The sequence below is a fragment of the Falco peregrinus genome, chromosome 3 (genome assembly GCF_023634155.1).
Source record: "Falco peregrinus isolate bFalPer1 chromosome 3, bFalPer1.pri, whole genome shotgun sequence".
Classification (NCBI taxonomy): domain Eukaryota; kingdom Metazoa; phylum Chordata; class Aves; order Falconiformes; family Falconidae; genus Falco; species Falco peregrinus.
This window is the reverse complement of record NC_073723.1, coordinates 61808240-61820274: the sequence shown is the minus strand read 5'-3', so window position 1 is coordinate 61820274 and position 12035 is coordinate 61808240. Positions and strand designations below refer to the sequence as shown.

The 12035-nt window shown below is 38.3% G+C and overlaps 1 protein-coding gene across 10 annotated transcripts in view; it reads left to right on the top strand.

The window, feature by feature from the left end:
* PPP4R1 (protein phosphatase 4 regulatory subunit 1) overlaps positions 1 to 12035 on the top strand; it is a 66316-nt gene that overhangs the window by 16982 nt on the left and 37299 nt on the right. For 7 of the 10 annotated variants that reach the window (XM_055800840.1, XM_055800836.1, XM_055800839.1 and 4 more), the window contains one exon: positions 6501 to 6607. The exons of 1 other annotated variant lie outside the window; for it this stretch is intronic. In XM_055800840.1, the coding sequence (XP_055656815.1) occupies positions 6501 to 6607 (107 nt within the window). Of the gene's footprint in view, positions 1 to 4914; positions 4958 to 6500; positions 6608 to 12035 lie in introns of all 10 variants that reach the window. 2 more of the 10 variants (XM_055800841.1, XM_027788656.2) reach the window with 1 other exon arrangement.

Below are 12035 nucleotides of genomic sequence, written 5' to 3'. Positions count from 1 at the left end.
GTTGCTCCATTTAAAAGCGCAGGTACCGTAGCATACTTCAGCCACATCCCTCACTCCCTGCCCCATCCCCTGCACAGAGACTCTGCATTGGAATGGAGCAATTCAAAACCAGCTTTAATTGTATCTGTAAACAGTTACAAGATCACAGAAATGTATGAAATATGTTAAGGTTGAGGTTTTCTGGTGTTTTAATATAGTTTAGTTTGGGCTCCAAATAAATCTTTAATAAAGTATGTTTGCTTTTATGTTGAGTTCTTGTTTTAGTAGTATGCAGAAGATAAGCCTGTGATCAACCACCCTGTAGACTAGCCTCTATTTTGTTGTTCATGGCCAGAATTCTGTAAGGATTTAGTCTTTTGCTTAACTTTAGTCATGAGAAGTATACTTAAAATTCTATACTATATATATGAACATACCCGTGTTTGGAAGGTTTCATTCTGATTGAAACGAACCTAACAATTACAGAATGTTTTCTTTTCTTATAACTTACATAAATCTGTATGCATAAATTAGTTCTGAAATGCCTGATTTTAAAGTTTTCTGTTTTCCTGAAATCCGGACTTGGTTGTATTTTACAATTTGAGATGAAATCAGCAGTTGCCAACCAGGAGGAAGTTTTTGTGTGTGACTTTTCATGGGGAGGGAGGGAAGAGGAACCTTTAGGGCTATACGTGACAACTATGTAATGAAAGATAGGAGGGAGGAGAACAAACTCAGAAACTCCAGTTGTGTGGCTTGAATTTTAAACAAGAATAGTAGTCCTCATATTTTACTTGCTCATTTAAGAAAAAACTGACTGTCTGAGTCTCTCTGTATGGTTTGTGTGGGGTGTGGGGCATGCATTAGCTTGAAATCTTTTTGATGATGCTGTCCAGCTTTATGCATCCTCTGCTTTTCTGCAGGGGAGGATGGGTGGAGTAACAACAAGTTTTCTCTGGGTTTTTTTTTTGTGTTTGCTTGTTTGTGTTATTTTTGCTGGTATAAACATGCTGTTTAATCCTAGTTCTCTTTGTAGGCCTACTGAGTTATGTAGCATAAGAAAATAAAGGAAATAGCATATGATAGCCATTAGTGATGTAACTGTGAATAGCAGTGATAACACTGTAAGTGATAGTGAGTAACTATTGCAGGCAGTTTATGATGATTCAGCATTAGACAGCCTCAGGGATAATTGTTGAGATTTTTGCTAAACAAATGAACTGGGGCATTTCATAGGGAAAAGATAAGAATAAACAAATGTAGTTTAATTTATGTCTCAGTATGGTATAGTCACATACAATTACTTATGTGTAGTTTAACATATTTAATATTATGATTGAATTAACAATGTTTCAGTTGTTTCTGTGATCTTGAACCTACATTTGTATGGCAGCTTCAAATTATAGATGCCCAAACCCTTGAAACCTAATTATTGAGCCTGGGTAAATTAGGCTAAGAATTTTTTTGTTCTTTAAATGGATGAATTTGCTTTTAGTATGGTTTTTATGGGGAAAAAAATGATTTTTATTTGAAGTATTATTTCTTTTTGCATTTGTTTTAATTATTGTTTTCTGTCTGGTTAGCCATCTACATATGTATCATATTTGCAGCGTGTGATTATGTTGAATGGTTCAGCTGGTGTCTTGAAGGCCAAAGCCAGTTGCTCTGAGATGGAAATGGATCTGTATCTGCATCCTAAGAAATTTTAGCAGATCAGATTTGGAACATGCAAATAAGATTTTATGCTTCATTTATATGTGTATGATTTTTGATGGGATGAACAGAAAAAGAGAGTGTGAGGTAGGGAACAGGAAAAGAGAGTGTGAGGTAGGAAATCCTTTAACGGTTTCCCAAATGGTGGAAGGAGTTGCTGTGTGACAATTTTTGGCATGTTATGGTCTACATCCTCACTGTCTTTTAAGTGTTGATCAGACCACAGATGATCTCTTCGTCTATGAGAATGGAGAGGAACCTGACAAATATTACTATAAATGACCCTTCTTGTATCTAAAAACCAAAGCAAGTGGGACTCTGGTTATGGTTTTATTAATGAAGAGGCAGCCTCCAGACCACACACCTATTTCTGGGGCTGCAAGCATGTTGCCGGGTCATGTTGAGCTTCTCATCAATCAACAAACCCAAGTCCATCTCCTGAGGCCTGTTCTCGATCCGTTCTCCACCCAGCCTGTATTTGTGCTTGGGATTGTCCTGACCCAGGTGCAGGATCTTGCACTTGACCTTGCTAACTTCATGAGGTTTGCACAGGCCCACTCCTCAAGCCTTCCAGGGTCCCTCTGGATGGCATCCCTTCCCTCCAGCTGTCGACTGCACCACACCGCTTGGTGGTGTTGGCAAACTTGCTGTGGGTGCACTCAGTCTCACTGTCTGTGTTGCTGACAAAGATGTTAAACAGCACCGGTCCCATACTGACCCTTGAGGAACACCGCTCGTCACTGGTCTCCACAGTCTTCTGAGATTGGGGAAAATAGTGTTCCGCTAAGTTGCTACTACCAGTATTCACTTAAACATGAAATGAAATCTTCATTTAGAAGTTCTTCAAAAATGGGCAAGGAAAAAAATAATCTTCTTTCTTTGCCTTTCTCTTTTTTTCTTTTAACATCTGCTTACTTGCTAAATGTACTCATTGTGCAGATGAACTCATTTATATTCTATACAAGAAATTTATTAAAGGGCTAATGATGGTGATTGGTACACAATAATTATACCACTTAGAACTCCCAGTATTGATTCCAAGTAAGGTCAAAGGGGTGTATAAAAGGAGTTTGAATGAGCCAAGCAAATATATTTATAGCTCTTCTGGACATATGTTGTCACAAATCCTAATTACATCCGTGTGTGGAGTCTTCAAAATATCCGTTCCCTGCATGTGGACATAAAGACAGGATGTTTGTAATCTATCCCTGTTTTATCACACTGCTGATTGCAGTGAAGTGTGCCTACAAGTTATCCTAACTTACCAGTTTTTCTATTATTGGGCAAGCTCTCCCCATGCATGCTCATGAAAACTCGAACTTTGCTAATTTTCCTCCACTTAGGCACACATAATAGCTGAAGCTCTTGTACTGCATGCTACGTTCCAGCCTTTGGCCTTTCTTTGTCCTGTAAGCTATTTAATGGATAAATAGATGCATTGCTGCTTAGGTGGCAGTCATATGCCAAAGACACATGTGGTGAATAAATAGTTCTCTTTGAGAGTTCACAGCTGTAGGTTATTGATTTGAAGCATCACTTGCCAGAGCAGCTAGTGAAAGTCTCTTTGGACCTGGAGGAATCGGGTACAAAATCTGACTGAACAGGCAAGAAGATGCAATTCTATTTGTTGCCGCAATGAAGACAATTCTGCTGGCACGGAGAATGTGCAAAGGTAGAAGTTTGTAGTGAAGCTTAGTATCTCATTAGAGGCAAGCACTGCACAAGCCCAAGCCAGTGGCAGGAGGGAAATGGCAGTAAACCATTAATCCTTGTCCCAGATTGTGCTCTGATAACCAGGAGTAATGTATAGTAACAGACTGTATGCCACTGAAATCACTTATATTGTCATCATTAATGTTGGTGGAGCTATTTCTGTCACATATGTACTTGAAGGAGTCTGATTCCCTGTTAGAATGCAGTTTATGAGCACGTTGTCATTATCCCTAGAGGCTCCTCCTCCTTTTCGCTGTCACAAGGGTATCTCCTTGACTCTTGTGCTTCATGAAGCATGTCTGCCTATTTTAATTTTGTTGTCTAGACCAGACAGGTCATTCTTCAGAGCTCTGTAAAATTTCACAAATGCTCACCTGGTACTCACCTGCCAAATTGCTGGGCAAGCTACTCCTTGCTTTATGTTGTGCTACTATGCATTGATAGTTCATTGCAATCTTATGCTGTAGGCTTTTTTGTAGCTCGACTGCCAATGCTTGCATGAGAAGGAAGATCAGGCTGCTAGACAGGGCACCAGGGACCCTTACTTACTCTCAGCTCCCCAGTAAGCGGATCATGTCAAAGTCTTGGCTTGCAGGGCACAAGTCATTCTGCATTAGTTGCCTACATGCTAGTGCTCAGCCTGTGGCGAATGTGAGGTAGGTTTAGCTCTGTGTTCTGGGTTCGTGCCTTGCAGGCACAAGAAGGATTTTGGCAGATTGCTGGGGATCATGGCAGAACTAGGTCAGAGCCCATAACGTTTGGAGGACATGAGTGTATATTGTCTCCCAGAACACTAGATGGATGGAGTTAAGAGAGTACCCTGTCATTACTGGCTTTCTACCCTGTTAGGTGTTTTGTTTTTTTTTTTAAAGTGAGCTTAGCTTGGCCTGTTGCCTTTTGTTGTAATGCTTTGTACCAGAATGTGCTAAATGTAGAAGTTCCATTGATTTTATTACAAGCCAAAGAGGGAGATACTGCCTGGGTGCAGGTAGGGGCTATCTTCTACGTTTAGTCCAGGGGAAAAGTTGAACGCCCCTTCTTAGCTTTGAGTGAATTTAATGAATAAGTCCATGTCTGCTTCAGGTTAGGATTTGTGTTCTCATCTCCTCCTCTTGAGCAGAAGGTTTGTGGCCTTCAGTTTACAGGGTGGCTTCTTCTGCATAACCATCTGCCCAACTCACAGGAACTAGCAAAGACTTCCTTTGGGATCCAGCCACCACAGTTCAGGATACTGCTAACAAAGCTCTTGAGGAGATGAGAGTCTTCTCAAAACTCCCAGCATTGTAGGGGGGCTATTCCATAGTCTCCAGGAGCCAGATGGGATGTAGTACTGTTTGTTAGATGGGTGTTGTAGTGCTGTTTAGTGTGGATCCTTACTTGCTGAGACCAACCCCATGGGTCAGTTGACGTGTCTCTCCCTTTCCAATATTACATTTTATATGTAGCAGACATGTATCCAGGCAGGCTGGTTTATGAAATATGCTTCATCTGTTCCTCTTCTCTTTTCAGAGGTGTCCAGCCCTTTAAAAGACCAAGCCAACTCTGCTTCTAGGTTAGTGTGTCATGTAGTCTTGTTTCCCTCCATTAGGATTTTGATAGCTGAACTTCCAACTGCATATCAAGACCTTGGCTGAGAGATGTTGCACTTTTTAACAAGTCAAAAAGAGTGAGGGAGAGGAAATTTGTTAAAGGCTAACAGTTTTCTGCAGGTTTTTTTTAAAGAGAGTTTTGTTCATCTCTATGTCAAAACAGTTGAGTTTAATAGTTTTGCAAGTGGCCAATGTGAAACATGTAAATTACTGATTTTCAGTTTGAGAAAATGGAAATGTCTGCTTAGCTTTGGGAATTCATGAAAACCTACTGCATTTCTCCAGTTACATGGAATTGTGAAGTTCTCAAGCTTCCCCTATACAATGGGAATGTAACCATCAGTTTCTTACCAGTTTGTGAGCATCACTCACGTTTACCATTTGTAGTGATGATCAGGATTAGCTATGCTTCTGTTCATGCCTACAGCCGTGCTGTTTGTCAATAGTTTTTATAGGCTACATCCTAACAGTGTTTCTGTCAGGCAGAAATATCTGGCACTTGACCCTTGCTGCTTCAGCATTTTGATGAATTGCTCTGGGGTAGTACAAGAGCTAGCAGCTTGTTGGATACTGTTCCTTGGCCCATTTCACTGTTGGGATAATCCTGCTAGCTCTCTGAACTGATGTTCAACCTATGTTGTCCAAAAGTGTGAGGAAAAACAAGTGTTATACCATTACAGGCTGTTGTTGAGGAGAAAGGTTGATTGCCACGCATTGTCAGCTGCATTGTTTAAAAACTTAATATTAGGGCTCTTAAGGGAACTAAGTGATGTGTATGGCTCTGTAACATAGACTGCAACAGAACCTTAGAGGACAAACTCCCACATTTGTTATCTTGTCATGGACCAGTTAATCCTTAGAAAAATTTCTCATGCATTGGAAGTAGTAACTGAGTTTATTCTGACTTGTTTCATATTTTCTTGATGTTTCATTTTCTATGCTTAATGGAGAAATTAATGGGCTAGTACATTTTATTTTCACAGTGTATACCCATTGCGCTATGTAGCATTTGAATGAAGTTTAGCTTCTAAACGTCACCATCAGTATGGGAATCTTCAGCTTGAGTGTTCGTGATTCTGTGAAATAAGTTCATAATTCTGTTTAAAACTGTTCCGACAATAGCGGTGTTGTCTTGCTTTCTATGGAACAAGTTAGGGAATTCAGAGGTGAGGATGGAAGGCTGACACTGACTTCCTAACATTCAGCTCCTGTTTGCCCACTTGGCAGATGGTTACTGTTTTTTATCTTTGTGGCTGGTTTATGTTATCCTTGTAAACCAAAGGGATACTTTTAATGTTAATTTTAAAGTTAACTGTTCTTTAGGATTGCGGCAGGTATCGGAATTAAGAATTCCCAAAGCAGGACTAACTAAAATTTACTGAGTTAAAAGTGAATCGATGTAAAAATCTTACTGTTTGGTTTAAGAAACTTGTATGATTACACAACTTTTTGATTTGGCTTTATTTCTGGACACAATGCTAATTTTTAATCTTTCTTGTAAACTAGGCAAATGGTGGCTCGAAGTTTGCTGGACACTTTGAAGGAAGTCAGTGATGATGAGAGAGATTGTATTGCTGTGTTGGAGAGAATCAGCAGATTAGCTGATGATTCAGGTAGGTAGCATTAAACATTTTACTGGGCTAATGAGGGAAAGTCAGAATTACTGAACCTGTGTTTAGCACAGGACCAGTACGTTCTTTTTCATCTTCAGTATTAAAACTAGGCTTCTGCAAATGCAATAAAACATTGTAAAATTGCCTTTCACTAAATCATTGCCCCAAGGATGACTTTTTTTCCTTATTATTTTCCTCAACAGAATTAAGCCCCCTCAGAATGTAGGATTACCACTTCCCATCAGTATGTTTTTGAGTAACTTATATTATGTGCTTTGTCTGTTCAGCAGATTTACATGATTATTTTAGATTTGTAGATAAAGATTAATTTCTTGCCTTGAAAAAATCTTGCAAAACATCTGTGCAAAATGCTTTTAGTTTTGGTAGACTTGAAATGCTGAAGTTGTTCCCTTTGTCCCTTTTGGGCTACCAGTTTCGAAGATGAGGCAGCAGGAATTTAAGCAAGATGGGGGTGTAAGTAAAGAGTAGGAGGGCTCTGTGAATATAGAAGGGCTTTTGCTCGCAAAACCAGGAGGATAATGGAAAAAAAAAGAAGTGAAATAAAAGGAGTGCTTAAAAAGCAGTGGGGGAGTGGAGGAAGGGAAAAATGGTGTGGACAGAGCTGCAACAAGATTCCAGACTGAAGATGCTCTTAGAAAGAATGAAAGGCTTGATTTCAATGTAGCTGGTACAGATGAAGCACCAGAAGGAAGGCTTTAGCAGCAAAACATTAGTGAAGATCTGAATTTCATTCTTTTGTCATTGTAGGAGTGCTGTGGAGAGAAACTCTTATTAAATCTTGTACAAGAAGAAAATGTTTCTTTTGTTTAATGTCTGTTAGTTTTTCTCCCTTCTTCTGGAATTGCAGAACATAATGCTTTCCAACAGTAAAATGGTGTTCTACTAATTTCTATTATCCTGTTGTTACTATCTTCACTTAAAATGCATGTGTTTATTTTTCTGAGGGAATGTCCTTGTTTGGCCAGGGAGAATGGTTTGTTGTGAGCATTACATAAGTTGCTATTCATTTAAGATTAAATGTGGTTTTAATTCAGAACAGTGGCATGCTACTGTTTCTAGGTGCTTTCCTAGCAAAGCTCTGCTTCTGGGATCTCTATATACAGTGCTTGTTTGTGTGATCATGTTAACAGTTTTGAGTATCAGAAACTTTCTGAAGCTTCATTTCAAGTTTGGAAAATGGGACCTGTCCAGGGGAAAATGGCCTTGTGCAGGAACTTTGTAGCCTTATGTTTTTCATTGGTGACCACCAGTGTGTCAAATTGTTTGTTTAGGTAGAAATGTAATGGCAGCCAGAGTTGAGCTAAAATCAATTTGTTTCCTTTAACAAGGGTGGAGTACATTTTTTAGTCAGGGTTGGTATTTTCTCAGTGTCAGTAAAAGCAGCATTTCAGGCTTTTCCTGCGTTAGGGAAGTTGCCTCAGATCTGCCAAACTAGTAGCACTGGATTCTGCAGCTGCCTCACAAATTAAATTTTCCAAACTTAACAGCGAGTTTTGTGCCTCAAGCAGTTGCAGTACTGGACTTAGCCTGTTTCTGTAAGATAGGTTATTAGAATATTCTTGTGTCTTAAACCATGTGAAAATTTATTACAGAACTAGATCTGCTTTGTGTCTTAATATATATGCTTGGCTATTATTAAAACTGCAACACAGGGTTTTTTGTTTGCTTTTTGTTTTGTTTTGTTGGGGGTTTGTTTTGGTTTGGGTTTTTTTTGTCAAGGTTGCTATTACTGGAAGTGTTTTTCATTTTTCTCTTACCTGATGCTTTTTTCCATTTACGATACTTTTTTCAACTTGTTCTGTAAAGCAAAAACCCACACAATTTATAATAAGGAAACATTATAAAAGTATCTGCATTTTGACTTGCTTGGTTAGAGCCAGATACTTGTATGGTTAGAGCTATCCTGGAGTTAAGCCTTCATGTTTAATGTATAAATAAATAAAAATAAAAGCACACTGTTGGGAAGTCAAACTAAACTATGTACAGGTCTTCTCATTTATAATAGGTGATAGTCATATGCCTATTTTAAAACATTTGGAGGTATTTGTCTTCTCTGGTCAAATCAGGTCTCGGAAAGTGAAGTACTTTTTTTGGCAGTGTTGGTATAACGAGGTTTGAATTGAAGAATGTACCCAGGGTACACAATAGTTGTTCTCTCATTGTGCCACTGCTGCTGTTATCTAAAATATAGATACAGCAGTGACCTAGAAATACCAACTGTCCTGAAGTTGCCTAAGCAGTCCTCTGTACTGTTAATACCTTGCGACTTCAGAAGTCCTGTAGTTGGACTGCTGTTTTTCAGACATAATCTTTGCTTGAAAAAGAAACATTTTTAGGTTTTTTTGTTGTTTGATTTATTTTTAAGTTTTTGGGGTTGGTTTTGGGTTTTATTTTGTGGGGCTTTTTTTAGCTTTTTTTTTAATCTGTTTTGGTTTTGTGTAGGTGTTTGGGTTTTTTTATTTAATATGCTGGGGCTAAAATAAGACAGCCATTTCTGTGTTTGAGAGCAAGAGAATTTCAAAACAGTTACTGTTTTTATTCTTCATGTACTGTGATAATATTTAAAGAAGCTAAATGTTATATCCATTGTGCTAAACACTGCATTAATATGAAATAAAAATTAATCTTTACTACAAAAGGATCTAGGTCCACATATATGGTTGTGGGATGGAAGGCACAAAAAGTCATGAGGCTGTGGTTTGGTATGATTGACACGGATCTTGACATACCAACTGGCTAGCCAAGATGTAAATTTTTTGAGGCATCATGACAAAGGCAAATAACAGCTCCCAAACTATTTTGAAAAAACTATTGACAAAAAAAATCTCAAAGAAATAGCTTTAGATGGGAACTCCTTTGGACTCTTTGAATAGTGCCTTATTAATATTACTAATTTATGAAAGTTTCTTTGAGGGGAAAGAATTAAATATTGTCTATACCTGAAGAATGCTCAGTGATGTTTTAACATCTGTCAACAGCCAGTGTGCAGGTTACGGGTGGATAGACAGCGAGCTGTAGTGAAATGTGTTTTGTGAAGGAGAATTCCGACTACTGTTGTGTAACTGCACGTACCAATGATACGCCTTGGCCTTTCTCCTGACAGGGCAGTTTGTACTTCCTAATGAATTAGTTCCAGGTTGCATGTGGTTTTGCAGCCTTAAGTTCACTACTATGATTCTAATGGGAAAAAATATCCACTTCAGGTGATACTGGAAATTAACTGCTCCAGTGGAGGGTACCCATCAGTGGCAGTTGGGGAATAATGTGCTGTCTCCAGCCTGCTTACTTGCTGAAGAAACTTTTTCTCCAAATTTCAGTTGTTTGGAAAACTTACTTTCTTCAGTGTTTATCTTCGTTGCTGTAGTTGGGTGTTACTACTAAGTCTGTGATTTTGCTGTGGGGTTTGGGTATTTTTCAGTCCTTCTGAACTCTGAATTTCCCTGCTGTCTTTGGTAGTGAGTTCCCCAGAATAGCTACAGCTGAGATATTTGGTATTGCTTTCAATTCTGCTGTTTAATTGCTTTGCAATTTCTCTGTTACTTTAGGGATGTTGGGTATGGCTTCCCACTTAGATGTTACTCTTTTATGATGTTTTTGAACCTATAGAAGCCAAGAAGCAGCTTGGCATAGAAGCCCAGTGCTTGGAAAATGTGAATTTATCCCCCATAAACCCTTGTTAGAGATAAAATGCTTATATTTGTGTTAAAACAGCTGAGCCTTCTTCATCTTCAAATGTAGACTAGCCATAGACTTATGTGAGCTTGGACAAGGGTCTTATGTCTGTCTGTTTCACTTGAGTAAATTAGTATCATTCAAACTTCTCTCTTTTTTTTTTTTTTTTTTTTTTTTTTTTTTTTTTTTGGTACCAGCTTGTGAATGGCTTGTAAGATACAAAGGCTTCATCATTGTGTGCACAAGTACAATTAACTGGCTTTGAAAGTTGGCCTCAGCTGGAATTACTGCATTGTTGGCATTTTGCTCAGTGTGGTTGCAAGGGGCACCAGAAGCTTTAAACTTCATTTTCTGAGGGAGAGTCTATATCTTCATTTCTAAAATAGATGTGGTATTTTAGTGTACTATGAAACAGATACATATAGGTATCATTCTAAAGAAATGATGGGGAAAAAGAAAGGGACTACCTGGAAGACTGGTGCTTATTTGCTTGAATATAACCAACTAGAATTTTTTTCTCCAAAATGAAAAGTAATCTCTTTACTGCATAGAATCAATTGTGAATGCAGTTTGTGAAACAAACTGATTTTAAAAACAATTATTAGACTAATTGGTCATTAGGTTTTGAAGCTGTATAATCAGGCTTGATATGGATGGCCTGACAATCTTAAATTACTTAATAGAGTGCTTAACCTATGTTAGTAAGACCATTTCAATTACTGCTGTTGGTATAGTGAGAGAGGCCAACAATACCTGTCAGATAGCACATATTACAGCATTTCATTTCACAATATCTTCGTATGTAAGCAGCATTAATGGGAATGCTAATATTTACCCTTCCCAGCTGTCAATAGCTTTGCCTGTGTTTTCTCCCCTTCTGCAACTTAATGTTTCAGGATTTTCCATCCTACTTCTCTTACCTCCAGCTACACTTAGAACTTTTTCCTTTGCTTGATGTGATCCTCTTTTGTCTCTCCATGCATCAGATGGGTGACTAATGGTGACTTTACCCTCTTTAATTAGTTTGTATTTTACTCCTCACTCAGTCAGTAATAAAGTCCATTTCTGGGTAGTAAGAGAAAAGAACCTGGTTACTGAAGCAGCACACAAGTCAACCTGTCTTTCTGATGGACTCCTAAGCTCAAAGGGATGGGCCCTGGATACAGTGTATTTTACTTGTCCAGATTTTCTTTTGTCTTCAAAAAAGGTATGAAAGTTGGAGGGACAGATGAAATGGGAAATGAGTAATGGAATTAAAAACATGGATGACCCTAGAAAGAAAAGAAGAGGGGAAGGGAAAGTTATATTTGGGAAAGAAGGGTATAGCTAAAGTTTGAGTTGACAAACTAGAATTTATTTAAACTTTGTCTCTGATCGTGCAAATGACACTCACTTTGAGAACAGGTGTGTATACAAATCCAGCACTATTGCTGTGCTGTTGGCAGTTTGGCAGGTTAGTATACTGTGGACCTTATATTCAGGCTGAATACAGAAGTAGGGATCTATATAGGGGAAAGGGAATGAAGGTGTTTTCTGTGCTGCTTGTTTCTCTCTAGCATTTCTCATTTGCCTTTCACCGATACATTTTTTTAAAGAATGTAAGTGTAAATGTGAAACTATGCACTTACACCTCTACTTCTTACTCACAACCCTTAACAAGAACAAATGTTAATATTATTAATATTCCTGTGTACTTAAAAAAATAATGAAAAATGTCAGTTAAAGCAGCATTAAC